We start from the raw sequence: 23,662 nt of genomic DNA, 5'->3' as shown, positions 1-23,662 counted from the left end.
ACTATGTGTAATATGAAATACAGAAGCAAAATAAAACAAAAAAATAACCAAAAGACAAATTATAGCTTACAATACGCCCCATATTTACCATCTAAACCCTTGCCTCGTCTACCAAGTCTCATCAAAATCATCAATCTTCAATGTTCGGGAATGGGTACCCTCTCGACGCCGCCGCATCCTCTTGAACAAGCCGTATAGTCTGCTCCGGTATCACAGGCAAGATGCTCTGCGCCGCAACCTTCACCTTCTCAGGTGTCGTCTTCGGTGTCTCCATAGGGCTAGAGTCTGTAATTGGTGTTAATCTCGATACACCTCCATGATGCTGTTCCCTCCAAACGGAGCTAACTGATTTATTGGAGGCGCGAGATTCTGACCTGAGTTGGGGCCTATTCACGAGTACCTGCATTGGCAGAACAGTAGTCTCAGTTTCGTAGTTCTCCCCATACTCGTTGCCACGACGAATGACCTGTGGGAACAGGATCAATTTGACTGTTGCGCCCTCCTCCTCGAGTTCTCGAGCTGAGATCGGCTCTGCCCCGCGGTTCTGCATGCTAGAGGCTACGAAGGGTACCGTGTTGGTTACCTCTCCTTGATCATCGTAATCGGGTCGAGGTGGGCGCTTCATGACGTATTCGGCACGCTGAGTTCGCATTTCGACGGCTAGTTGAACAGAATGTTGTACAAGACTACGAAGCGACTCCATGGCTAGGCTGCGGTACTGAGGTGGAGGTGGAAGAAGGAAGTTCAACAGGTTGAATATTGTTTGAACAATCTCTTCTGTATCTGCGTTGCGCTTGGCTACGATAGCTGGTCTGGTTGAGAGGAGAGTCAAAGTCGTGGACCGCCATTGGTGAACAGCTTCATGTAATCCTACATTAGGTTTGGTTAGTGGTTTCTCATTTGGGCAATAGTGTTACTATACGTACCAACTTCGGCCAAGGTCGTTTCTAAGGAGATTAGCTTTTTTCGTTCATCAACCTCCAATCCAAAGAGGTATCTCGTGAACACATGCTCCCATATCATCCTGATGGTGATCGCCATGAACACGTCAGACCTCTTGTTCTCATCTTTAAGCATTCTTCGAACCCCTCTATCGTCAAGCATAACATGCTCCACTCGGTCCCTGACAGCCTCATCTTTTAGTCTGTGAACATGGACACACTTCTTTCCAATTGAAAAGCTTGAAAACTGGTTACACCAGATCTTGAGCGAGCTATAGAGTTGCTGGCACGAGCTAGAGAAATGATGCAGGTCCTTGGTATCAAGATACTTATTGTCTTGTCTTGTTGTGACCTGTTGCTGCAATTTACGCACTTCCTCTCTAGCCTTGGTCAACTCGTCTCGTAACCTTTCGAGCTCGGAATCTTTCTCTTTCAATTGGTTACGAATCACGTTCTCCATGGTTGCCTGTACCTCGGCGAAGCTGGCTTGGAGTTCGGTGTGCTCTTTCGATAAGGTAGCGAGCTGTTCTCGCTTACGTTCGTACTTGCCAGCTAGAGCTCCATAGCTAAACTTGTAGGACGTTGATAGGCTTGTGTTTGTCTTGTTGAGGCTGCTGTTAGCCTGACTAAGTCTCTGAACCTCCGTATGGTAATAGTCCAGTTTCTTCCTCAACTCTGTTATCTCGCTATCTTTTTCTGTGAGGAGTGCCTTCCCTTCTTCGATTTCTTTGGTGAAGATCGCTGTATCTTTCCTATAGCGTTGAATTGATTCAGAGAGTGTTTTCTCGACATTGGCCTTTTCTTGAATTAAGCTAGTGTTCTCCGCGGCAAGGCCTTCAAGGCGATTCTCCAAGTCAACGATTTGCAAACTCTGTCTCCTTCTTATGCTTGGTGGCCGGGTTGGCGATTTTGGTTCGCTAGCTTTGTCCCCCCATGATTCCTAAAAGCTATGAGTTTTGGATTCAAGACGCGACGGTTGATAAAAGGCAACTTACATATAAATCGGCTTTCTGCAGTACTTTTCCTTGCTGATGTTGATAATCATCTCCCCCGAAAATGATGTGTTCAGTGCTCGCATTCGGACTGTCGAGCTGACTGCCCGCGCGTCTTAAGGACGGAGTGACAGTTCGTCTCCGCTCGCCTCTTTTTAATACATCCATTTTTTCGGTGGGAACTCTTGTTATTTGAGCTGGAGTTGAAGATAGTGTGAGTGGAGTTAATCTCTTGGCCCGTTGTAGCGGCCGATGTGTTGGGAGACGTGATAGTAAGTCGTCAGTAGAAATGAAGTCACGCTCTTTTGCTGTTTTCGACCTGGGCAAGCTTGGCCTCACAAATTCTTCAGTAGAAGTGAAGTCACGCTCTTTTGCTGTGTTCGACCTGGGCAGGCTTGGCCTCACAAATTCTTCAGGTTTCTGTTCGATGATGGTAGAGAGACCCTGTTTTGTGGGGTGGGAAAGTTTAACGGGAGATCCAAAGTTGTCTCTTATTTCTCCTTCCGCAAGTGGTCTCCCTGAATATGTGAGGGGCTGATCGAGAGTTCTTTGCGAGAGCTGGAACGATTGTAGGTTATTATTTTGAGTATCTTCCTTGGTTAAGAAAGGATCTGATATGCTTCGTTCTCTTGCTGGCCCACCAAAAACACTTTCGTAGGGTTTATTTGGAATATTCCTTTTTGGGATTTCTAATTTTTCAGTTTCCGGGGCAACCTTTCCAGAGTCTTGGATTTCCTCAGGAAGAGTCGGTTCGCGAATCAGATCAGGGTATGAAGGTGAGGGCGCACGGCCGTCTTTAGTAATTACTGTTCGAAGCGAGTCGCACGAGTCTTGACTCTGAAGGCTTACAGTCTGAGATAAGCGCCGTTCTTGATTTGAGGTAAGCGAAGCTGGCGCCTGAAGATCGATCTCTGCCTGTGCTTTGTTTTTGTCGGACCCCTGTCTGACGGATACCTGGTACGACTGATCTACTTCAACTACATGTGATATTCCAGCGTTAGAGATGTAAAACAATAGGGGGTTGTTAGCGCGAAGAGGGATTACCCGTGACTTTATCCTTGATATTTTGATTCTCTACTCTTAGTTCAAGAGATGCCTGAGGTGGCGTGGCTTTGGCAGTATTAACCGAGATTTCGGTTGTGTTCTCGGAGCTAGAAGAGTGACCCTTTGCTTTTGTGTTTAGGGGCTCTGAGTTCTGTTCAACCAGAGAACGGGGTCGGACAGATGACGATCTTCGTGCTACATGACATGCAATGGATTAGTAATTAAAGTCATGCAGGGGGGGGGGGGGATTGGGCTAGCCATTACATTTTGGGAGAATAGAAATTGGTAGAGAAACTCCAGATTCGGCGTATGGGCTGAGTTGAGGTGTCGGTATTGAGTCTGCGGTGCTAAGGAGAGATCGGCGCTTCCAGAATTCAATTGCCGATTCAAAAGAAGATGAGTGAGTGAGAGGTGGCGGAGGTGTCAATGAGGCTTCAGACGGTGGAATGCGGGTATCCTCGTCCAAACACGACCGACTTCCAGTTTCTGATGGTGGGGATCTAGAGGATTCTTGAAGTATTCGAGGGAGATTTTCTAGAACAGGAGATGATGCAGATGGTGTTTCTTCTATAGACTGTGGTTGGAGAGATACACCTTCGGGGGTGGAAGATGATTTGGTGGAAGATGATTCGGTGGAATTTGTGCGAGTGAGAATGGGTGCTTGCTCGGGTGATAGTATTTGTTGAGGAGTTGTAGATGAGCTTTTGGTTTGGTCTCCAGACAGGAGTTCGACGGTCGTATAATTTTCGATGGGTAAGCCAAAAGTTGAAGATTGATTGGGGAATGCTGTTGTGGGGTTTGGATTATTGGTACTAGTTTGAGATAGAAGATCCTCGGCGTCCACAGTATGATACGTGCTTGTGTTTTCTTGTTCAGATACTGATTCGGCTTCCTTGGAATAGACAGAAAATTGAGGGGGTATATTAATTGCAGGTATTTCATTATTATTATTATCGGATTGAGCGGTTTCGTTTTCTAGTGCGGTAATGACGGTCTTCTCGACTCATTAGCAACGTGTCGGTAAGTTATAGAACAGATATTAAACTCACTGTATCATGGGAGCCATGATCTCCTCCAAGCTCAATCCCTATTCCGGATAACTGTTAGCTTTTGAATTGCCGAGCAATCCAAGAAAGTGAGTTCCAACCCTCTTCTCCCTCTTTCCCGCCTTTGCCCTTATCAACTTCTTCCGCTCGTGGCTCTGCCTCAATTGACGGTGACGGCGCCAATTCAAGTTTCCTGTTTTCCTCGACCCCTGGAGTGACCCCATCGATGTCGTTGTCAGGAGATGGGAATCTCTGACTTGGGGCATTGTTTGCCCTAAGGAAACCTTGAGCTTTGGAGCTGGAGGTGAACATAGGACTACGTAGTCCAACTTGAGCGACTGGGATCCCTTGGAGTTCGCCATCACCAAAAGATGATAAACTTGGGTCTTCGTCCTCTGGGTCACCGTATATAATAGCACCAGGAGTGCCAAGGTTACGTGCGCCAGTCGAAATTGAAGATGGGTCCGGAGACGTAAAATCTTGGGGTCCTGATAGCGAGACACCGCCGGTAAATTGACTTTCTGAAGACTCCTGTCGCAATATTTGTGGAAGGCCTGGGTCTCGGGGAATATTAGACGGTAGGCGCAAGTGAGCGACGTCTACCTTGGGCGAGCGGCGTCCAGGAAACGGAAGAATGTCGGGTCCATTTGGCGAGTCTATCGAGTTAATGACAATTTGAGGGGCCCGAGGAGTACTTGGACGAGAATCGGGTTGCTTCTTAGAGAACTCAAGTAAATCCCCAGCATTTAGCGCAGGCGTTACCAGGGATGGTGAAGCAGGCGTAAGTTGATGGGCAGTGGTGAGTGGTGGAGGAGTTATAGTACTAGATACAGATCCTAGCCTCCCCTTTACCTCCTCTTCTGGCACATCTGCTAGTGTCTTTGGTTCAACCATTGGGGCCGAGAAGTCAAGTGCGGCTGGAAACTGGCTGATCATAGGCTCTTCAACGGGTTTTGTTGCCTCCTGAATGCTTATCGACGACTCCAGATGGGTTGCAGGAAAATCCACAGTTTCGTTCTCATATTGATTTGACCTTTCTAATTCCGTTGTACTAATGGATGATGTTGATTTTGACTTATCTGCTATTGGGTTCTCGCGGTGATCATTTGGGAATCGATCCCGGATATCCTGACTGTCTGCCCCTGATAATTTATCCTCCCTAGAAATAAAGTTAGTGATGTTGTAAATGGATGAGTTGTAAATCCATCCTTACTGCTTCAATCCCTCGCTCATGCTTTCAGTTATCCGTTCATTCTCTCCTTGTTCAACATTTTCAACTACCTTGCTCCCTGCATTCTTATTCGGGCTCACCACTGGCGTTGCTGGCTGAGTTTTAGTAACGGGAGATCCATTTCCTGTCGAAAGTGTTCTCAGGATGGGGACCCCAGACGGAAACTCCCCAACACTTGGAGTCGTTGACATTTCAGCGTTGGCCACAGAAGATCCAGAAATATCAACTCCCTGAAGCGACTTCCTCTTCTTTTCCCTCTGTCTCGCCTTCTTCGACCTTCTCTTATTAACTTCTGATAGTGTAGGCGTCATTGGTACCGACGTCACGGAGAGACTGGCTTCCATCGGTGTTGATTCATGTCCCGTCGCCTGGTTTTCCTCGACGGATTCGGGCTGTTGAATGGCATTTTCCTGAGGCGATACGATGTCTTCCCTGGTCTGAGTGTTTGGCGCAGCCTCTTCGACAGAAGCACTTGGAACATCAGGGGATTTTGGTTTTGCAGCTACAGGAGTAGGGATATACTCTACCAGCCCCTCAGGAATTTGATATGACTCAAGACCCTTTGGAGTTGGTGACGGCACTTGGGGCTCGTTCTTCTTGTTTTGTTCATTTTTCAATGACATATAATCTTCGGCATCTTCCTCGAAAAATTGGTTCTCCCGAGCTTTCTTTTCGTTGGGTGAGAGAGGTTCAAATTGTTGGATATCTGTTTCATGAATCAAGGCCGAGGCAATAACAGGTCTTTGGGAAGTCTCGATAGATGATTTTTCTTCGTTTAAGCCATGTACCAAGCTTTCTTGAAGTTGACTCCTCTCTTCATTATCATTGCGGATCTTTTCGACGTCAGTGACAGGAGAAGCAGGCCTGCTTAACTCACGCGGCTGAAACTCCGCCATTTGTGCTGATTCTACCAATCCGTGGGTCGATTCTTGAAAATCAGATGGCTTGACAAACACTTCTGCCTCAAGCAAAGGCAGCTTCATAATGTCCTCGCTCTCGAGGTGGATATCTGACTGTCCAATACCTGCAATGCTTTCACTATGTTCGGCCCCAAAATCGGGAGTAGAGAACGGTAAAGTCTCTTTGACAGGAACTTTCTCATCCTCGACAGGAGTATGGACCTCCTCTGAAGTATCGGCTATGGACGATTAGTAGGAATATCGAGGAACTATGCGGGTTTAGTCATACCTTTTTCCTCAATCTTGATCTCTTGCGGCAGTGTTGTTAATTCCGCGGCAATTTCTGGGACATCCAGGTTTGGTTCGACAATAGCGGCGTCTGTAGCTTCAAGCTCCCCGATCTTGGGAGAGTAGAGCTCAGCGGTATCCACTGGCTCCTGGAATAGAGGTAATGCCGAAAAATCCACGAATGATTCTGATTGTTCCAAAGACTGTTTACTCAGATCGTCCATTTTACTTCCCTCAGTTGCCTCATCATGGGGGCGTCCTTCTTGTGTTTCAGGGTGTTCAGAGACGTCCTTGAATTCTTCATACTCTGTATGTTCAACCATGTCACCATGCTCTATTTTGGGTTCCTCCATATCCAACTGTCCGGTGGTATTATCTGGGGCAGTGCTTTTTGACGACGAAAGATCATACATATCAACGAACCCCTCGAGGCCAGGAGACGCTGGTTGGGGTTGATTCCTTTCTTGGTGATCTGCTGCTCTTTCATCCTCAACTGGATCCTCTTCATTTCTTGCGAGCATCTCGACCCCCTCGGCCTCCTGCGTGACCTGGCTCTCTTCAAGCTGAACATAGTTATCGGTTTCTGGCTCAGGGCTAACAATCTCCTCGAATATCTTCTCGGCCTCCTCCACGGTTAACTCGGGTTCTGCAAGGTGTGCAGGGTGTTCAAATTGGCTACCGGACTGTTCTTCCTGGACCGGAGGTTCTGTAGTAAATTCGCGTTCAGCTAGAGCATTTCCCTCATCATCCTTGTGGGCATGCTTCTCTGTTCGTTCTTCCCCCTCCTCTTGCCCCTCTTTTTCCAATAAAGGTTCCTCGAAGATTGATTCTTGCTCAGCGACCATTGGCATTTCCAGGGTGGCTTCTCCTTGTTCTTTCCTATCCTCTAAGTCAGAGACATCTTTTGGAGACTCTACACTACTGTCAATCGTATGTTCGATTTGAACATTATCTTTCGACGGAGTAGATTCCACAATTAAGGAGATGTAGTCAAACATATCGAGCGACTGCTCGTCAATGGAAGCGGGTTGGTCAACTGCGGGAGACTGCTCAACGGGAGATTGTTCGATGATAGGAAACTGCTCAAGATAAGGAGATTGTTGGGTAGATTGTACGACGGGAGAAATTGTGTATTCATCAGTGATTGGGTCCTCGTGATTTTTCTGAGTAGCGTCCTCCTCCTCCTTTTGAATCGACAGGAATTCCTGTTCAGTTTCAGATAGCATTTCAAGTTTGACGCCTTCTTCCCAGGCATCACTTTCATCGTCCTCAACCTCTGCCGAGAGAGTTTTGGGTTCTTGTGTGTCAGCCTTTTCTAAGCTATCTCTGGTAAGGTCGATTCCGGTTTCGAATGTGATAGGTTCAGCCTCCGGCTGAACGAGGTCCTCCATGGTTTCTATATCAATTTTTTCCCTCTCTCCATCATAGCCCTCATTTTTAATTTTCTCCTCCAACTCTCTCACCTTTCCCTCCTCTTTCTCCCCTTTCTCCTCTTCCACCTCCCTCGCCTCTTCTACTTCCTTTACCTTCTTCACCTCTTCCACCCCCTCTATCTCCTTAAACTCTTCCACCTCCTTAACCTCTTCCACCTCCTTAACCCCTTCCGCCTCCTTCACCTCTTCCGCCTCTTCTACCTCCTTAACCTCTTCCACCTCCTTAGCCTCTTCCACCTTAACCTCTTCCACCTCCTTAACCTCTTCCACCTCTTCCACCTCTTCCTTCTCTTCCCCCTCCTGATAATCTATTTTTGTGTCGTTTTCTACCCTCGGTTCTGGAATTTCGGGGGTTTTGCTAAACTCAAACTGTGTATTTGGTGTAATTGACTACATTTGGGAGACTTGTCAGTAAAAGATAAAATGAAATTAATACAGCCAACTTACTTGAATCTCCAATGGAGGAGGCGTATTATATCTTTGTTGATGGATAGACTGTTCTTCAATTTGTTGCGCAAAAATTGGCTCGAATGCATCCTGAGTGATAAATTCGGTAGAATCCTGGGTCTCATGAATCTCTTCAGACTCCATTGGTATCGAGGGCAAGATATCCACGGTATCTTCGGGTGGTGCCACATTTATTTCTGGGACAGGGCTTTCATTATCGTTCATAGGAAGTGGCGAGATTTGAGCGCCCTCAACGGAGAAACGGCGAATTATTGATTCGAACTCAGGCTCTTCCTGAAGCTCGTAGTCTGGCTGGTTGCCGTGGATCCGGGTCTCAGATTCTATCCCCACGACTTCGGCTGTTGTAGCAGGCTCGGCTGTTGAAGACGATGGAGGAATTGAATCTTCATTGGGTAGCTCGAAAAACTCCGGCTCCATATATCCTCCGATATTTTCTACAACCGGCGAGGCCGGTTTAGCGTCGAAATCTAGTCCGCTCATAGATTCCTGCTCAGATTCAACTTTAAGGGTATAATCTGAAAACACATTCTCTTCTGACGGATTTTCTGCAACTGTCTCCTGGCGTTGTTCCGGCGTTTCGGTCGTTGTGGGCTCCTGCTCTAAGGTTGAAGTGCTATCCTCTTTTGACAAGTCTTCTGACTCTGAGTTTGAACCTCCTTCTAAGATTTCAGTCATTCTGGGCTCGGATACTGAGGTTGAGAAGTCCTCAAAATTCGGCAGACTCTCTAGATACGGCTCCTCTTCGGTTTCCAAGATCGGAGAAAGGTCGAAAGCACCCATTGACTGGCGACGGGATTCATTCTCAGTTTCGAAGGTGTATTCTGGCAGTATGGGCTCTGGCGAAGAATCAGGCGTTTCTGTTACCTCTGTTACCCCAATAACCTCTGGCCCTTGAACTGTTGCAGGCTCCTCGATTACTTCAAAGTTGAGGACCGTCTCAGGTTCTTCTGGCATTAGGATTGGAGAATCCTCGGGCAATGGTACGTTTTCTGGCTCTGCAAGGACACTAGTAGGCTCCGGGGTTTGGAGTGGGGCCTCGACGAATGATGAATAGTGATTAGAATGCTCAGGCTCGATATCGGAGGGCAGTGTGTATTCCAAGGTTTGTTCTTCAAGCGGTTGCTCGATATTGGATTCTTGCACATCCACAATAGGTTCGACAGGTGCATCAGTTAGGTGATCCCAGGTTTCTTCGTCTTCGGGCAAAGGAATATCGGCTGGTTCTGGGAATATGTCCTCGTTTGTGAGCGGAAGATCCTCCACAGAGAGCTTTCTGTTATCGGCCTGAACCTCTAGTTCGTGGTAGGTTGTCTCTTCGTTCACCAGCTCATTTTCTTGACTCTTAGGCTTTAGGTCGTTCTCGGTGGGCACAAAATCAGGCTCCCGTGCCATGAAGAAATTCTCGGAATCGCGTCCATTTTCGGATTCAAGTTCAGTAGTGGTCAATTCATTCTGAACTGTATGCTCAGCAGGCTGTGCACTATGAGCCTCGGACTGCTCCTCATATTCCGTGGGTGGTAGCTGGGCTTCGGACTGGTGATCACCAAGCAATGGCCCTAGGGTAGGTGATTGTGGTTCTTGTCGGTGGTCTTCCGGAATCATTTCTGCGATTGTTGGCAACAGAGCCCCTGCCGAAGTAGTATCCTCATAGTCTCTAGATTCGAAAGAATCTTCATATTGTGATTGTGAGCGGTCAATGGGAGCTGCTCGCGAAACCTCCGGTGATGCTGAACGGCTGAAAGACATAGATGCGAGAGATCGGGAGTCATCACCCGCCATGGCGGAGGCTGCCCTACTGATCGCTGATACCGAAGATTCTTCAAAGATAGGGGACAATGATGTATACTCCCTGTCTGGAATTTCATAGAGCTCATTTGGAAGATCGTATAATGTACCATGCTCAGGTTCATACATCTGTTCGGTGCTGTCTGGAATAGTAGCTAACACCGGTGATGCAGGCTGGCTTGTGTAGAACTCATCTTCAGCCACGATTGAGGGTGAGGCACTATTTATTGATCTAACGGATTCTTCAAAAGTTGGATATGTTGATGTTGGCAGCTCAGAAAGATCGGCTGTATTGGTGGATGCAAAGTCTGTGGACTGTAAATCATTGGAAAGGTCAGGAAGTTGCGGAGATGAAGGTCTCGAAGTGAATGGAAGGTTTTCAATAGTTGGTTCCTGAATAATCACTTTAGTTACTTGATATGGTGGTAGGAATTGCGGGTGAGGCTGGATCTTACATTTCTTTCAATTTCTGAGTGGCTTGGAGAGCCGGGTTGGCTAGGAGAACTTGTATCGAGACCGGCCCCGGAGGTCACGGGGGCCACCGCAATTGGAGACACATCTTGACTTAGGAAATGTGCAATGAAAGTTTCCCCAAGATCCACAGAGACCGGATCATTTTCAGATGGCGATCCAGCTGAAACCCAGTCAAGGGAAGCTGATGAGGAGCTGCTGGGCGGCAACTGTGGTAAGTCATTTACATCGGGGAACTGGAATTCCGTCTGTAGCGGCGGTAACTGCGATTGAGCAACCTTGTTTCCAACCTGAGATGTGTGCATGTGTGGCTCATTTTCTGGCATACAGTGACTGTTTTCAGGAACTAGATCTGGAAGATGCAGAGAAGATCGGTTACTGTTTATTTCTGACTGCTCCTGTACATTGTATCGAGCCTCTGGTTCGCTAGGAGTAGGCGCGGATAAATTATTTCCTATATCATATTCATATGCTGAGAGAAGGTCTTCGGTTGACTGTCCGAACTCCTCAATAGGTGAGTCGGGAAGAGCCGGGAGGTTCTCGGGCATATCGAATATAGGGTCTACTGGTCGCTGTTCTTCCTCAGTTTGGGCTGTCTCACCGCTCAATACTTGCTCAAGGTCAGGGAATTCATGAAGTCCGGAGGCCGAAAGTTGACGGTTTCCCGCGGCCTCTGATGAAAGATTTGGAGATGGCGAGCTACTTGTGATTGGATTACCATCTTCGCTATATTCGGTGACTGTTTCAATTGGCAATGGGGCACGATCATCCACGGCAGGTATTGTATCTTCAAGATGATCGTGGTGGAGGGGTTTTGGTTCACCCGAGAAGATTGAACTAATCGGTGGGAGTTCAATGCTGCGATCACCTTGATCTTCAGATGTAAGAGAATTGTCTTCAATCGGTGCCGGGTAGGGCTCGGGGATGAAATTAGGTACGGTTGGTGGCTCGGAGTTTTGGATTAGGGGTATCGATTCTTCGGTTTGCGGTAGGGTGGGATGTTCTTCAAAGGTTTCTGGAATATTGTTTTCTGATGAATCACCCAAAGTTGTTGGAAGTTGTTGGGTCTCGGTGATTGGAATTGAGATATCTTTGGGGGAAATAGAACGCTCCTCTGAGAAGACATTAGGAAGCTGTGCCCATGAAGGACTACTTGCGGCGTTTTCTGAGAAATTATGAAATGCTGATTGAAAGAAATTCATGAAAGGGGATTGTGTCGGGCTCTCAAGCTGGGGTTGAAAATTTCCGGCAGCTGGGGTTTGAACATATGAAGAAAGCCCGCTAAATGGAAGGGCAGGGATCTCCTCATCGTGTACTGGGAGTTGTTCTGAATCTATATTTTGATTTATGGGAGAAAAATTGTAAGGAGACGATGGATTGCTCTGAGGTAAAGCCGGGTATTCTTCATAAATATCAACCGCGGCAGACTTTGAAATGGGAGATGGAGTACGAGAAGAAAATGAAAAAGTATCAGGAATGCGTGATTGTTGGATTGGGCTGTACAGAGGGGAATTAGGTGATGATTCTATCGGTAGGGTTTCATTAGAGGGCGGGGAGTCTCGATCGTCGAAGATATCAGGGGGTTCGGAGAACGATTGCGTATTTTCATGCTGTCCCCTAAAGTCGCTACTTAGATCAACTCCCTCGGAACGAGTTAGCATCTCAGCAGAAGTAGACTTTTCGACATAGTTGTAAGACTTAGCTACCGGTTCCCCGTCGTGATTATGGGCATGGGAATTGGCAGTTTCTTTCACCTTTCTCTCTATACTGGTGCTCTTCCTTGGAAGACGAATGTTGGAATCTGACTCTCTCCCGTCATCCGTTGATTCGGCGGCCTGGCTCTGCCCTACGCTCCCTGCTTGTTGTGATTCAGATAGACTCCTCAACGACTTTGTCGACTTTCTTCTCAATGACCCTGATCTCGCATTTGTCAAAGGAGCACGTGAGTCCTCAGCCACTGAACTTGACGAAGGAGCATCTCCCGCTACCCTCTGACCCTCTTCGCCCCCTTGTGAGCTGTGAGTAAAACCGCCCTGGTGTATACTCGCTCCCCCAGAGGATGATGATGGGCGGTAACTTTTGCTATCAGTATCAGCTCTAGTCAATTCTGCTGGCCTCTCTCCCTGCGTGGGAATACGAGGTGTTGTGGTTGATCTCTTCAATTGGCGGGCGGCCCTAAATACCCCAGATAGACCCTTCATCTCGCTCAATCTGCGTTCTGACTTTGGCCGTTCAGGAATTTCTGCGGGTTCTACAGGAGATGCCTCGTGGTGAAGAGATTTAGTCTCCGCGTGTTGTGTAGCCTTAGCCATGTTGGCTTCAATGTGCTGTGTAAGGCTTGCTGAGTCGATGATAGGGGGTTCTGGTTCGTCGCGGTTAGGTGTGGGCGCAAAGCTTTCGTCTTCAACTATTTCAAAACTCGAAGTCATATCCACGTCTCTTAGAGAGGATGTTCTTGATTTTTGTGGTGGAGTAAATTGCTCCGATTCTTCGGTATTGTGCCTTGGGTTATCGGGCCTGTCTTTTGGTCCACTGGCTTCAGAACCCGATCTTTTATGCATTGGCCTTACCGATTCTCCACGCGTTTGAGATGCCTCCCTACTCCTTGACGAACTCTTTTCACGTTTGGACCTACTTGTCCATCCAAACATCTTCCCCACGTTCCTCATCTTAGACTTCGCCCTGCGCAAAGACTCCGTCTCCGCCTTAGAACTAACTTCCTCTTCATCAATCTCTGTGCCCTCAGCAGGTTTGAAGCTCTCTTGGTTGCGGTATGCACTGTCGATTGACCGTCGTGAATGTCTCTCAGAATGTGGCTCATTCTCATGTGATTGTGACTCGTGTGTTGTTATCACGCTTTCCGTAGACCGCCGTGGAAGATTTTGAGGGTCTTCAGCTGCGTCCCGGTCTGACGGTACTTGATCGGTGGACCGCCTAGGAAGTGTTTGCCTTTCTGTCGAGGGTTTTTCTGTTGCTCGCCCTTGCAAGCGTGGCCCGCTAGACCTTTCCCTTCTACCGCGGCTACTTTCAGATTCTGTCATTTCCCTTTCCTGCCTTTCTCTTCTCATCTGTGCCTCTTCTTCCTCACTCTTTAGTACCCTTCCTCTCCTTGTGCCATCGTCCGTATCAAGTCCTACACCACTGTCAGCTAAGCTAGGAGTATCCTTGTCCTTCTTCCGTCTGAAGAACCCCGAGAGCGAGGATGATCTGGATGTTGAAGGTCGTTTGGGCTCCTCCTCTTCACGAGTTGAACTGAGACTTCCAGAGAGAGAAGAAGATCTAGCTGCAGGACCGCTCCTTGTAACGGCGTGGGCACGGTTTTTCCTCTCCTGTATAACTTCCGGCGGCGGCGCTGGGTGTGCTTGCGGGATTTCTGGGGGGTTGGCTGGCGCGTCAATTGGTTGCGGCGGAGGAACGGGTTCTTGCCTCGGCCCTAAACCTTCGGGTGTGGATGAATAGGTGGGGTTGGGTACAGTTGGCGGCACCGAGGGCTCATCTTGACGCACCGAACGCGAACCGCTGGCTAACTGCTGTTCTGATCGAGATCTAGCCTCCTCGCGAGCTAGGATTTCTGCCTGAGATAGATAGGCCTCTGCGGAAAATTCATGCTGGCCAAGCTGTCTCTTCGCCTTTGCACTGTCCTCATCCTCAACTTCTTCGATAAAGGCACTGCGAGGCCTAGCAATAATGCTTGGTCTACGGCCCGTGGTAGTGACAGGTGTTGTTTCTCCAGCCTCGATAACAGTGCTAAGCCTGTGGGGCTGAATATTACCAAGGATCAAGCCAGGATCGAAGCCAACTGATTCGGCGGAGGCAATTGCAATGGCCATCAATTCGTTATCTTTATCCTTCTCCTCCCGTGTCAAACGCTTACCGTCATCTGAAACGATTCTACCCGTGCCAATTGCTGCTGTTGGAGTGGTTGATGCCTCGTTATCCTCAAATGCAAAGACATTGGGCGGGGATGGTTGCTGCCTGTAGTTTGGTGCGCCTTGGACGGGAGAACTTTGGTTTGTGTAGCCGGTTGGGGGTGTTTGGAATTGATCCCTCGAAATCGTGGAGGTTGATGTAGCGTTGGAGTCCGCAGAGTATAGAGTGGAAGCAGTCTCGGAGTAGGCGCGTTTACCACTCTCGAGCGTAGGAAGATTAACGTGTGCTAGGGAGCAGGTTAGTAAAATCTTACCTCAGATTTAGACCCAAACCGAAATCAGGCACCTACCAGCTGAAATCTGATCCTCTCGTGAACTTTCCTTTAAGTCAACCTCTCTTGACAAGCTTGATGCTATTCTAGATGTAGATTCACTGGAGTAAATATTTTTTGATGACTCGGACAAGGACCGACTCTCACTAGCAAGGGCAGGGCGATAAGGAGTCGCTACAGTACCATCAGTTCATCATCGAACACATTGAAATCTAGGAGCGCCTACCAGCAGGTGAATTACTCTCGTGTGTCACATTCCCTATGTCAACTCTTGTATCCTGTGCAATGCTAGATGTGGATTTAGATGCCGATTCCGAGGAGTAAACATCCTTGGAGTATTCAGAAACAGAACGATTTTCCCCTAAAATAGCGGGGCGGTTGGTAGACGCTGTATTACAATCAGATGATGTTTTTTTTTTCTTTGCGAGTGAGATTTCATGAAAAACATACCGGGCAGGGTTTGGTTATCTTGCGTTATTTGCCTCCTATCAGATTCCACCTCTCGAGAGAAAGATGATGATTCTTCACGAGATGCAGCTTCTGAGTGACTTCGGATAACAGACTCGGAAACAGAACGACCCTCATTTGCCAAAGTATGGCGATAGATAGGGTCTACACGAGACGTTAACAATGATCCCGTTTATCAAACAAAGGGGAGGATACATACTAGATGAAGTTTTCTCACTGCGTGGAATCTGTGGCAATACTACATCAGGGGCGACCTCCTCGTCGTCGAATGCACCAGGAAAGCGGAATTCCCCGGTTGAATCATGAACATTCTCTTGGGATGTTTGGGCCTTTGAGATGACTTGTGAGGATTCCTGACGACTGTGATCTGATTCCGAGCGCTGGTAACTGGCTCCAGATCGAAGTTCGGATGAGCCCTGTGTCCCCTGGGACCAAGCTGGAGGCAAGACTGGGCCGTATTCGACATCTGAAGACTCCTTGGAGCGGATGTAGTCAGAAGACATTTGTTCGTAGATTGACTGAGCTGTTGAGCTCTGGGATGACTGGTTTTCCGTGATGAGATTTGGAGGCAATTTCGGACCATACTCCACTTCGGAGAACTTGGGCTTAGTAGTCTGTTGGACACTGTGATCTGAAAAGGCTTGTTGGTAGCTTAGTTGAGAAGATTGACTCCCCGACTCTGTTCTTTGGAGCACGGCACTAGAAGATTCAGTGGTCAAGTACGGCGGGAGCTCGGGACCATAAGGCATATAGGCAGTTCTGGCAGGCGTTCCGAAGGAGAAGTTGGGTGGAAGTTGGCATCCTTGATAAACTAGCTCTTGTTGCTGTTGGGAGTCCGTCTGCTCATATTGCTGAGAATCGCTCTTTTGTTGATAGTCAATGACCGCAGAACCAAGGTTAGGCACCGTCGGTACTGGGGCAACGGGCGTTCCAACAAAAGGATTTCCTGTGACAAGAGACGGTGTCTCGCTAATAACTGAGGCCGCTGCCTTCACAAGTCCAGATCCAAAGCTACCAAAGCTACCCCATCCATATCCTGGAGAAGCTTTTGCCGCCTCGGTAGAAGCCACCGATTGATCTTTTGTGATTGAAGAGCCAATATCAGCAGTTCCTGAAGTGTGTTCAATCTCGGAGGAAGTTACAGCCCTGACCGGCTCAACTCTTCTTACGTCCTCAATAGAACTCTTATCAGTCATTTTCTCGAACTCCGAAGATGTAATGGAGCGTTCAACCCGTCTCGCAGTCTCCGCAGCTGTTTTGATTTCAGAAGAGGTCGATGATCGTGAAATCTCCGTCCTTGATGCAGTCTCAGATATGGCCTGCTGGCTCCTCTTCTCGAATTCGGCGGATGTCTCAGCGATAGTCGTCGATTTTGAGATGGAGTCGGAGGAAGCTTGTTGGCTCCTCTTCTCGAATTCGGCAGATGTCTCAGCGATAGTCATGGATTTTGAGATGGAGTCGGAGGAAGCTTGTTGGCTCCTCTTCTCGAATTCGGCAGATGTCTCGGCGACCACTTGTGATCTAGAAGCAGACTCGGATGAGGTTCTCTGACTTCTCTTCCCGAACTCCTCGGAAGTCTCAGCGGCCATTACCGGCTGAGCGAAATAAAATGGGGGCGGTGGGATAACCGGCATGCTCGGGTCAGTCTGGGTTGCTACTGGGGGAAAGTAACTCCCATAACAATGGATTCGTTGCGGAAATCTTGGTGTGCCAGGAGGTGGTGTAGGCGGCGTTTCGATGAGCTGAGGAACTCCATATGGAACCGTCCATCTTCCTTCAGTAAAACCGGGGATATCTCCTTCTGGGAGGGGATCGAATGTGCTGTAGGGGCGCTTCTTCTTCTTCTCTTTCTCCGTAGTCTTGTCTAGCCCTGCCTGTTCACGAACAAACTCAACTTCCTCACGGCGAGCTACTGCTGCTTGGCTGTCGCGCTTCTTGGACCTTTCTCTGCTTCGTTTGACTTCTCGTTCTTGGTACCCGGGCTGAGCCTTCTTCTCCCGACTGCGGGCACGCCTCTTCTCCTTCTCTACCCGCTCCCTCTCTGTCTTCTCGGCTTCCTTCTCGGCCAGCTGTCGTTGAAGGTCCTCGAGCTGTTTCTGGAGCTCGATACGCCTCTGTTCCTTCTTTTTGTTCTCCCAACGCCTCCGGACCTCGGCCTCGATATACTGCTCCTCTTCTGTCAAAGTCTTGTCTTTTTCTTCCTGATATTCCATGTCAGACACTGACTCCCGGAGTACTTCTCGCATTTTCTCTTCAGTCGCTTCAATAGTCTTCTCTGTCTCTACCCGCGTCTTTGTCTCTCTTCTTGACTCCACTTGGCTCCTCCCCTGATCCACTTTTCGCATTTCAATTCTCGCTGCTTCTGATGCAACTTTTCTTGCAAGATCCTGGGTTTCTTCATGTTTGTATCTGAATTCGGTTTCGGCCTGTGAGGTCTTTTGCTTCTCGATCTGTACTTGCATAGACTTCTTCTCCTCGACCTGAACTTGAGCAGTGTACTCCCTAGTTTTCTCCTCCTTGAATCTCGTTTGTTGCATTTGCTCCTGAACCATTTGGCCTTCCACCCTCTTGAGCTGACTCTCCTTCTCTTTCTCGGCGCGGATTAGTGAGTCGAGCTGTTGGGCCTTCTGGTCGTGCTGCAGCCTTTTCGCTTCAGTCTCGGCGGCTACGATTTTCTGTCCTTCAATCAGTGCGGCTTGATCTCTCCTGTGCTCATCGGCAATCTCAAGCTCCAGACGCTGTACCCGTAAGTCTTCCTGCTTCCTAAGTTCGTTGATGGCCGTGGCCTTCCTTTCTTCTTCAATCCTAAGCCTGGTCTCTTTCTCCTTCTCGATCTGGATCTGCTGCTGCACTTCACGAACTTTGGACTCATCCCTCGACCTATGGGCTTCAACAACGGTCTGCTCAAGTATCGACAGTCTCTCAACTGTCTTTTGGCGCTCCTGGACAATCTCGGTACGCTGGATCTCGATGGTTTGCTGCTCGTGCCTGTTGCTGTGCATCTCTGACTCGAACTTGATTCTACGAGTCTCCTCCAGAACCTTAGCCGCCTGAGCCTGACGATCCTGCTCCTTCAAGAACTCCATGCGTTGAGCCTCGAGCGATGATTTTCCTTGGATTGCTGTGTGAACATATGCATCCTTCTTCTTTTGGAATTCGGTCCCAGAAATGAAGCTTTCCCGCTGTTGAGAAGCGAGTACTTTCTTCTGCTCAGCCATGTAGACTTCTTTCTGCTCCTGGAGTCTGTGGATCTCGACCGCCTTCTCCTCGAGCTTCTTGCTGACCTCAACGCGGCGCATCTCGCTCTTCTTCTCCTCATCCTTGAACATCTGGAGCTCCCTCTCAAGCCTGGGCCTCTTCTCAACCTCGACCGCCTGGACCTCCTCAACTGCCTTCTGTGCCGCGGCCTGCTTCTCGAGCTCTCTTGCCTGCTCCTCAAGCTGCTTCTTAGTCCTCTGGAAGAGCTCATCACTCTCCCTCTCCCTCTGCAAGCGCTGCAGCGTCTGCTGGCGACACCACTCCCGGTACAGCTTCTCCGCCTCGCCCTTAATCGCCGCCATCTTCTCCTCGTCCTGCTTCTGCCGCGACAGCCGCGCCGCATCATCCTCCGCCTTCTCGCGCGCCTCCCACTCCAGCTTCTTCTTCAGCTCGATGGCCGCGCGCTCCTCCCGCTCCCGCTTCAGCTTCAGGTCCGCCTCCTCGCGCTCCTTCTTCTCGATCGCCAGGCGCAGCGCGCGGCGCTCCTTCTCCTCGCGGTCGCTCTTCTCCTTGTGCGCCAGGGCCGCGCGCTCCTCGCGCTCCCGCAGCTCGGCGAGTTCGCGCTGGATCTGCTCGGACCGCTCGCGCTCGCTGGTGTAGTGGCGCTCGCGGCTCATGATGTCGAGCTTCTCGCGCTCCTCGCGGTCGGCGCGCTCCTGCGCGTACACGGTGGCTACTTGGGCGGCCGTGGCGGCGGCGACGTCTTGCACGAGGGTGGCGCTGTAGCCGGCGGTGTTGGTGTGCGAGTGGGCGTGTTCTACGACGCCGGTGGAGACGGAGTGGACGGGGAGGGCGGTGGTGTTTGAGATGGAGGCGGTGTTGGTGTTGGTATTAGTATTAATGTTTGAGGTGGTAATGGCATGGTGGATTGTGGTGTTGTGATTATTGATTATGGTGGTAGATATGGGGGTGATTGTGGTGGTGGTGGGTGTGATGGGGGCAGTAACGGACGGTGTAATAGCAGTCGCAACATTAGTAGAAGTAGTAGGAGCATGAGTAGAAGTCAGGGCATGGGCAATAGTAGAAGTAGTATTAGTCGCAGCAGTAGTAGCAGCACCAGGCAGTATTTGCAACGGCGCATGTGCAGTCTGCTGAATAGGCACCGGTAGCGGCCTCCTCTGCTCAGCAACATTCGTGAATCCACCGACAACCACATTCGTTCCCGACGTCGCCGTTGAAGCGGATTCGCGGTGGTGGGATGATGATTGCTGCTGATGCGAAGACGAGTAAGACTCCCGCACGAAAGAAGAGCTGGAGGACTCGGCGACGGCTTCCCGGCGCGCAATGTGTGCCGTCGCCGTCGTCTGCTCCGACGAGGAGGACTGCGCGGTCTCGAATCTTGTGGGATCATTGGTAGCCTATATAATCACCGAAAAGCGGGGACGGCAGTGGACGGTTTGATTAGTTTTTTTTTTTTTTTTTTTTTATTTGTGATACTAGCTAACTAGAAAAAAAAAACACCACAAGCAAAGCAGAGCAGAAGGGAAAAAAAACATGCAAAGGAAAGCAGAAGAAAAAGCAAAGCAAAGCAGAAGAAAGGAAAAGCTCATACCATTGGATAGACCTTCGTCAGCTTCACCGGCCCCGCCGCCTCCTCCACAATCTGCACCCTCGACGACGACGACGACGACTCCCCGCCACGGGTGATCTTGCCGTCGCGGCCCATGTACACCTTGCCCTTCCTCCCGCCGCTTTCCTTCTCCTCCACCACAACGGTCTTCCTGCCGTCCTTCTCCTTCTCCTTCTTGCTCCGGTCCGAGATGGTCTCGCTGCGCCCCGAGAACAGCCCAAAGAACCCGCCGCCGCTCTTCGATGTCGTGGTGGTGGTGGCCGTCGTCGTCGTCTTGGTCTGCGAAGCCGAGTGTGACGCCGACTGTGAGTGTGAGTGATGACCGCTCTCCCAGCCGTCCACCGACGCCGTCCGTTTGCTGCGCCGGGCATCACTACCGCCCGCCCGCCCGTCGACCCACACCTCCTTCGTGGAGCGCCGCTCGCCGCTGGGAAGCGTCGTGAATACCTGGCTCTGCGTGTCTGTGACGCCGACGGTGCTGCTGGTGGTGGTGCTCTTTCGCGCCCGCTCCCGACTGCTCGTGACGTCCGTCGTCGAGTACGACTTCTCCATCTGCGCGCTCTGCTGCGCGTGGTGGCTCTGCGTGCCGACTAGGGTGCTTGAAATGGCGCTCGTGGACTTTGTCACGTCGATGGCCGCCGTCGTGCCGTACATCCACTGCCCCTGGCCTTCGACGCCCTCCTGCCAGACCTCGCTGCTGCTCGCCGAACTGACTGACCTACTTCTGCTTCTCTCTCTCCGTGCTACGATCTCGGACCCGCCAAACCATCCGCCCGCCTTCCGTCCGCCGCCAGAGAACCAGCCGCCTTGTGTAGATGCCGCGGTGGCGGTGGCGGTGGTGGTGGTGGTTTTGCTACCGCCCCACCAGGCGCTGCGCGCGCCGACGGAGTTGGAGCGCTTCACGCCGACGCCGACGGCGGCGCTGCCGGGGCGCTTGTTGCCGGTGGCGCTGGGCGACGGGGGCGTGCCCATGTCGTCCCACGACCTGCGGCGCTGCACGCCAAAGACGCGGGAGCCCGCGGAGCGCAGCGACGAGGTGATGGAGCGGTTGCTGCGCAGGGACGCGGCGCGGGTGGACGTGCCGTATGCGAGGCCGTCGTCGGACGGGGGGGAGGAGGAGTGTGATGATGATGAGGAGGAGGAGGAGGAGGAGCTGGAGGAGGTGCCGCTGGATTTGGACTTGCCTTTGCCTTTTGCGCGCGTCTTTTTGTGTGTGTGTTTGGACTTGGTGTTGGAGCTGAGCGCGCGGAAGAACCAGCCGGTCTTAGCCCGCCGCGACCCGAGGGAGCTGGGTGAGGACGAGTAGCGCCCGTAGGCGAGGCCGTCGTCGGAGGCGCCGCTGGCCGAGGAGACTTCGAACTGCGGGTGCGCGGCGGCGGCGGCGGCGGTGGCGGAGGCGGAGGCGCTGCTGGAGGCGATCGAGGTTTGAGAGGCCGTGCGGCAGTGCTTCGTAGATGTCTTCACCCTGCTGCTGCTGCTGCCGCTGCCGCTCTTTGCATTCCCAGACCCGAACCAGCTGCCAATGATCGACCCGCCCGCGCCCGCCTTCTCGCCGGCCGCGTAGTAGCGCGGATGCGCCTTCCCGTCGGGTCCGTAGCCCGGGTCGTAATGCGGCTTCTCCACGCTGCTGCTGCCGCCGCTGCTCCTCCTCCGCCGCTGCCGCTCCCGCCGCTCCTGCCGCGCAACCTGCACCGCACTGTACTTCTCCTGCCTCCTCAGCTCCTTCTGCTCCCTCCGTATCACACGCTTCAGCTTCCTCCTCGTCCTCGTCGTCTCCGACACCCCGCTATCACTATCACTGCTGCTACTGCTACTACTCGAACTACTGCTACTGCTGCTGCTGCTGCTGCTCGTCTCCTCGCTGCTGCTCCCACTGCCACTCACCGCCTCCTCCTCGCCGCGCCGGAACACAGGCAGCCAGACACGCCGCCGCCCCCTCCGAACGCGCCACGCGCCCCGCCGCCGGCTCCACCGCTGCCCGTAGTGGTGCGGCCGCGGCGCCTCCGTGTAGGACGTCCCCGGCGTGAAGCAGGCCGCGCACACGCCCGTGATCTCGCTGTACAGCTCGAATTGGCCGACGGCGTGGCGCTCCTCGGCGCGGAGGGAGTCCCAGAGCTTTTTGAAGGACTGTCGGAGGGGCGGGGGGAGGCTGGGGTCGTGGTTGTGGTTGTGGGGGGTGGGGGCGGAGGCGCCGGAGAAGTAGGATGCGGCTTCCCCGCCGCCGTTGTGTGTGTGGGGCGGGAGTGTGTGGTTGTGGTTGTGGTTGTGTGGCGGGTGGTTGTGCACGAGCGGCCCTGCTGCGGCGGCGGCGGCGGCGGCCGGATGCGACGCGTGTTGCTGCATCTGCCATTGCTGCATCTGCCATTGCTGCTGTCCCCCCATCTGCCCTTGAACTCCCTGGACTTGCACCTGCGGCTTCGGACTCACAAGCGCAACATTCTCCTTCCCGCCCATGGGGAAGAACGGGTTGACCTGCGGCACAGGCACAGGGTTGTACCTGCTCCCGCCGGGCGTCGACGGCGACGGCGAGGGCGGCGGCATCGGGATTGTTGTGGTGTTGGGGGTTGGCTGCGATAAGTATGCGGGGGGGGGCGCGAACGCGGGGTTGTACATACCTGAGCCGCCGGCGCCCGTGTAGAGGGAGGAGGCGTCGGGGGCGGTGTAGTAGTCGCTGTCGGGGCCCCGGGCGGTGGTGGTGGTGGTGGTGGTGCCGTTTGTGGGTTTGGCGGTGGGTTGGGGGGTGCCGTTGGTGGATTTGGGGGTGCCGTTGGTGGGCGGCGGGGGGTTTGGCGGGTTGGGCGTTTTCGTGGACATGGTTGGTTGTGATATGATATGTGGATTGGTGGGTGGGTATTGGGTGGGTATTGGAGGTGTTTACGGGTATTACTTTAGTTTGTTGTAGTTGTAGTTGTAGATATGGTGATGGCGATAGTAATGCAAAATGGTATATATGGAAAGGAAAAAAAAGTAATAGGCCGTGAATATGGTGTGACTAGCAGTAAAGCTATAGTAGAAAATTGAATATTGAAAATTTGTTGTGAGATTCTTCTCTTGTGGAAAGAATCAGGCGTGCGTTTCTGGTCTTCTCCTACTCGCTCAATCTGGATATCGAGAGAGAGAGAGATCTCTATTCCTCTCCCCGACTAAAGAAAGGACTTGGCCTACGTGGTGGATAAGCAAGACCAGGCCTGTGCGTGTGCGTGTGCGTGTTCGTGTTGACAAACGGTATTTCGATGGCCAATGCAGGGCAGCCAGACTAGGCGGAATGGAAGGAATGGAAAGAGAGAGATGGATGGCGTCTAGAAGTAAAATAATAGACGAGAAGATCCGTTCAATGTTTCGTTCAAGAGTCGTGATATCTCCCTCTGTGGGGTGAGAGGGAATAAGAGATTGTAGAAACAGATGGATAGATTTTGTTTGTGGGGTGGGTATTGTGTGTGGATGCTGTCTGTCTCACGGTCGAAGGGAGGGGGTGCCGGTGTGGTGTCGATAATGATGATATGATGATTCTTGTTCCTTCACGCGCGCGGTCGGCCGGTGGGGAGGAGGAGGGGTCTGTTTTGATTT

At 51.2% G+C, this 23,662-nt stretch overlaps 1 protein-coding gene across 1 annotated transcript; it reads right to left on the bottom strand.

Annotated features, from left to right (window-relative positions):
- Window positions 1-130: 130 nt before the first annotated feature.
- Window positions 131-22,909, bottom strand: H6S33_005444 (uncharacterized protein; the record flags this gene model as incomplete). The annotated part of the gene is made up of 17 exons (XM_044836790.1): window positions 131-278; window positions 375-870; window positions 927-1,881; window positions 1,937-2,910; window positions 2,978-3,172; window positions 3,242-3,971; window positions 4,027-4,064; window positions 4,125-5,182; window positions 5,237-6,392; window positions 6,443-8,264; window positions 8,322-10,520; window positions 10,583-14,754; window positions 14,818-14,973; window positions 15,026-15,187; window positions 15,250-15,411; window positions 15,467-19,883; window positions 20,078-22,909. The coding sequence occupies 17 exons, from the start codon at window positions 22,907-22,909 to the stop codon at window positions 131-133; spliced, it is 21,672 nt and encodes a 7,223-aa protein (XP_044698753.1).
- Window positions 22,910-23,662: the final 753 nt, after the last annotated feature.

The sequence above is a fragment of the Morchella sextelata genome (genome assembly GCF_020137385.1).
Source record: "Morchella sextelata strain SCLS chromosome Unknown scls_2, whole genome shotgun sequence".
In the NCBI taxonomy this organism is placed as follows: Eukaryota; Fungi; Ascomycota; class Pezizomycetes; order Pezizales; family Morchellaceae; genus Morchella; species Morchella sextelata.
Note: the sequence above shows the minus strand (reverse complement) of the source record. Positions and strands in the feature narration are given on the sequence as shown.